Raw genomic sequence first — 4,849 nt, 5'->3', positions numbered from 1 at the left:
GGCAGCTCGCTGTTATATAGGTGCTCATACGCACCTAACACATACAACGTAGGGGCTCTAATAGGTGCCCTAATAGGACCCTGACAAGTTTACTATAAAAATAATAACTTTATTACTTTTATTAGTACTAGTCTATTATTAAGTTATTTAGTCCTACTCTAAAGGAGGCTTAGGTTTTAGAAGTTATACTACTTAATAGTATTTTTCTCTTAATTATAATACTATAGTAGGATAAAGAGGTCCTATAGCTAGAGTATTCTTTAGATAGCCTCTCTTTAGAATAGTAATACTATTTACTACTATAGATATACTAGGTATAGAAAATCTACCTTTTAGTTCCTACTACTAAGTAGAATTATTAGTTAAGCTAATAAGACACTATAGTAGTTATTCTTTATACTTGCGAGCTATACATAGCTAATTATTATAGGCCTATAGAACGACCTCCTACTAGGCCATTATTGCTTATAAGGCTGAAGCGTAAACTTCGAGGGAGGAGAAGAGTTAATGCCGGCCGTAACTTGTTAGTATGTAAGGCAACCTACTACGTCTCTTCTCTAAGACGGGGCATGCGTGACGTCTGAAAGGCTGCGGTAGCAGACTGCGCGGCACAAGAGGCGCTATGGCTAGGCAAGTAGGCCACTGAAATTCATCACTGATCATTGGGAAGGGGGACGCGGGATTGTTAGCAGGACGCCAATGTTGGCTCACTAGTTATGCCTCGAGGGTGGAGTACGCGGTAATATTGCTGCCGTTGGTATTAACCAACTCTAATAAACTTTAACTAAAGATATTCGAAGCAACTATTCGAGTTGAGTTTTTGACTCCTCACATCTTACATAGCAATTAGTTGTGGGCCAAGCTTTTTAGGTATTTGACTCTATGGTCAAATAGGTCCTTCGTGGCCGCGTGATCTTTCGCCAGTCCATTGAAGCCATGCGGTAGGCCAGGGATCAGATGCAGCTCGGCATCAATGCCCGCCTCAATAAAAAGCGACACATAGTGCACATTCTCCTTGGCAAACAGATCAAGCTGTCCAACATACAGATATAGCGGTGGCAGGCCGGTGGCATCTGTCAGTCGTCCCGGTGCGGCGTAGATAGGCACCTTGTCCCCGCCAACGTGGGCGCCTAGATATGCCGTCCATCCCGTCAGATTGTCTTCTTCATTCCACAGCAACAGCGCCCCGGGGTTCATGGTCTCTTTGTTCCTATCGTCAAGCATGGGGTAAACTAGAATCTGACGCGCAATTGGCGGCATGAGCCCGCGGTCGCGCGCCAGCAGAGTGACACCGGCGGCGAGATTCCCACCTGCGCTGTCGCCCATAACGGCAATGCAGGCTAAATCTACGCATAGCGCTGCGGCGTTGTCGTGAATGTACTGCAGACAGGCCCAGCAGTCCTCCAGAGGAGTCGGGTATTGATGTTCGGGGGCGAGCCGGTAGTCAACAGCGTAGATGGTGACACCGGATGCAAGGACGAGCGCATATAGCTCCCTTGCAGACGATTCAACGTCGAGAGCGATGAAACCACCGCCGTGCATATATAGAACTGCCGGCTTGGGGTTCTTTTCTACTGGACTGGTATCGAACTTGCGAGCAATTTGCCAGAGGGGGATATTGTAGCCATCTTTAGCCGTGACGGACAGCATGTCTTGCTTGACGCCTGCGGGGATAGGAGGAGGCAAGCCGTTGTCGGCGAGAACGGCCAAGTTGTGCCTCCGAGCCTGAACATCATGGATTGCTGCTTTTGGAAGGTTGGCGAAACTCGCCCGGATCGGGGCAATAGCCGAAGCAAATTCCGCATCAAGGGTCAAACCCATAGTGTAGTTGTCCGATCGAAGAAGGTTGCTGGATAAATGTGTGTGTAAGAGATCAAAGAGACTCGTGTCAAAAACAATGACATGCTCTTATATATGTCCTTAAAGTGTCAGTCTGCGGCCCCCTTGATGCGACGTTCAATCGTCCACCGTCCATGAGCAGTTTCTGTTGGCAGACCGGCCCGCCTCGGTATCTTCGGCGGACATATAAGCTTGCTAGTACTCCGGTAGAGCGGAGGTTGCCGATGAATCCGAAGCCAGAAAGTCCTAGATCTGGAAATGATATGTGCCGGCTCTTCGCATGAAAACGCGAAGATACTATAGATCCCGTGCATCCCGGGCATCCCGTGCATCCCGCGGCATCACATCCAGGGCATGAGACCAACAATGGCTCTTCACCACACCTTGAAACAGTTCGATACGTCAAGATTGAAATGAGCCTAGATCAGGGTTCGACAGGTGTTTGACTGGAACCGACTCCGTGTTCAACTTCTTTGGGCGTAGCATCCCTCGAAGTGCGCTTAACTTGCGGATTTCCGCCCGAGGTAACACACTGCTATCGCGCGCGAGCCACGCGTTCTGATGCTCTGTTATGGCTACTCGGGTATTGTTCGCAAGTCTTTTCTTTTCGTTTAGTCAAACAGACACAGCCTCGGACGACGGGCGGATCTGTAGTTTCCATTGACATCCGACAACATATATCTAGAACCACCGGCATGCTGCAAAGCTGGCAATCATCCATTTCATTCATCCCCAAAATCAAGACAAACATTCAATAGCAACTTATCATGACTATCTCCAACCTGGTCTCTGTTCCAGAGCAGGACGTTATCATCGTCGGCGCAGGCTTTGGCGGCTGCTATGCGTTGCACACTCTGCGCGAGCATGGCTACTCGGCCAAAATTCTCGATGCATGCGAAGACTTTGGCGGTGTTTGGCATATCAACAGATATCCCGGCGCGCGTGTGGATTCTGAGACACCAACCTATCAGTTTAGCACCCCAGCCGTCCGTGATGCATTCAACTTTTCCGAAAGGTATCCCTCGAGCATGGAGATGCGCAAGTACTTTTTGCACATGTCGACCGAACTTGACCTGCGCAAAGATACCCTCTTCAACCAGAAAGTGATTGACACCAAATTTGATGAGAAGAAAAAGAAATGGGTGTTCAAGACGGAACAGGGTTTAACAGCCCAATCTCGCTTCGCCGTCTTTGCGACAGGTTCCAGCAACAAGGCCTTTGTGCCCGAGTTCAAGAATAAGTCAGTCTTCAAGGGCCAAGTCATCCACCCCAAGGCATGGCCTGACCACATTGATCTTACCGGCAAGAAGGTAGGCATCATCGGTCAAGGTGCCTCTGGCGTTCAGATTGTGCAGGAGCTGGCCAAGACGGAGTGCGAGCTGACCGTCTTTGTGCGCACGCCGCCACACTGCCTACCCATGGGCCAGCGCCGCATCCCTGTCGACGACTCGGACCGCGAAAAGAGCTATCTCGACGCCGTCTTTCAATACGCCAAGTATACTAGCACAACAGGCTACCATTGGAACGCCAGCCCTGGTATCCTCTACGATAAGCATACACCCGAGCAGAGACGCGCGCTGTGGGAGACGCTCTGGCGGCGCAAGGGCTTCGCCTTCCTATCCGGCCTCAACTATGCGGATATCCCTAGTAACGAGCAGGCAAACAGGGCCGCGTTCCGGTTTCTAGCCGAGAAGAACCGTGCACGCATGACGGACGAGGCCAAAAAGAACATCATTGCTCCGCTGGACCTCGACGTTTTCCTCTTCACCCTGCGCCCGACTCTTGAGCAGGACTACTACGAGATGATTGACCGCCCTAACGTGCGGCTTGTGAGCCTCAAGACTTGCCCAATTGCCGAGTTCGCCGAGAACGGCATCATTACCACTACCGCCGACGACCACCAGAAACAAACGCTGCATGAGCTCGACGTTATAATCTCTGCTACCGGCTATGACGCGGTGACGGGCGCCTTGTACGACATGAATATCCGCGATCGACACGGCGTGCTATTGCAGGACAAGTGGCACAACGGCATCTTCACGTATCTGGGCATGATGGTACCGGACATGCCTAACGCCTTCATCTTCTATGGGCCACAGGCGCCGACGTCGCTCGCCAACGGGCCGCCGTTTCTCGAGCTGCAGGCTGAGTTCCTGGTTCGACTGCTGGAACGGGCCAAAGCCGCTGGCAGAGCAGAGATTGAGACGACGGACGTTGCGGCTCAGGACTGGCGCGTGAAGACCCGGGAGGTCTGGGAGAGGTTGCTCGCGCGACACTGCCAGAGCTGGTGGGTGGGAGCCAATGTCCCCGGCAAGACGCGCGAACCGCAAATCTGGTTTGGCGGTTTGGAGGCATGGCGGCAGGCCTGCGACAATGCACTGAAGCACTGGACAAACTTTGTGTAGTGGTGTAAGCCCGTCACCGACTCGTATCGGGTGACAAGACAAGCAGTGGGTCTCGGCTGCTACACCCGCATATTACGTCAGACTCAAGTTTTAGTTGGCAAACAATACACAAAATAATAACCAGGTTTCAAGGAGTGTCGGAAGCGCAAGGCTTCTATTTTAGTGATAGTTATCACCGAATTTGGCTAATCTTAAATGGCGGATGTTTATTGAATTCATCTAGCTATGAATAACGTACATCTGGATTGGTGTTGAGGTCTCCTCACATGAGATCCGTTTCGGCCACTGTTTGAAGATGTGGCTCCGCCGCTGTGGGCGGCGGTGGAAGCAACATAGAGATGTTATTCTCATAGAATGCTAAAAGAGCGACGGAATTTCATGCATAGCGGGCGTCATGTCCGTGTCTGGGAGCCACGACTGTTCACTAGCCATCCCTCGTCATAGCTACGCATAAAGGGGTGTCGGCCCTGGCAGCGCTGAAGCTGCATCAGACCACCACGGTGCGTCTCGCAGCACAGCACGTTGTCTTGGCCGTCGTTGGCAAAAGCTACGCCGCTAATCATGCCAACGACGTTAATTTCCTGCTTATAGCGAAACGTCCTAGC

At 51.3% G+C, this 4,849-nt stretch overlaps 2 protein-coding genes across 2 annotated transcripts; one reads left to right on the top strand and one right to left on the bottom strand.

Annotated features, from left to right (window-relative positions):
• Positions 1 to 846: 846 nt before the first annotated feature.
• ISF_10032 (esterase/lipase) lies at positions 847 to 1,821 on the bottom strand (the record flags this gene model as incomplete). The annotated part of the gene is made up of 1 exon (XM_018853629.1): positions 847 to 1,821. One exon carries the CDS (start codon positions 1,819 to 1,821, stop codon positions 847 to 849), a length of 975 nt encoding a protein of 324 aa, XP_018699182.1.
• Positions 1,822 to 2,606: 785 nt separating this feature from the next.
• On the top strand, positions 2,607 to 4,244 carry ISF_10031 (Flavin monooxygenase-like protein; the record flags this gene model as incomplete). The annotated part of the gene is made up of 1 exon (XM_018853628.1): positions 2,607 to 4,244. The coding sequence occupies one exon, from the start codon at positions 2,607 to 2,609 to the stop codon at positions 4,242 to 4,244; it is 1,638 nt and encodes a 545-aa protein (XP_018699181.1).
• Between the last annotated feature and the right edge of the window lie 605 nt (positions 4,245 to 4,849).

The sequence above is a fragment of the Cordyceps fumosorosea genome (genome assembly GCF_001636725.1).
Source record: "Cordyceps fumosorosea ARSEF 2679 chromosome Unknown scaffold_168, whole genome shotgun sequence".
Taxonomy (NCBI): domain Eukaryota; kingdom Fungi; phylum Ascomycota; class Sordariomycetes; order Hypocreales; family Cordycipitaceae; genus Cordyceps; species Cordyceps fumosorosea.
This window is presented reverse-complemented; position numbering and strand designations above follow the sequence as displayed.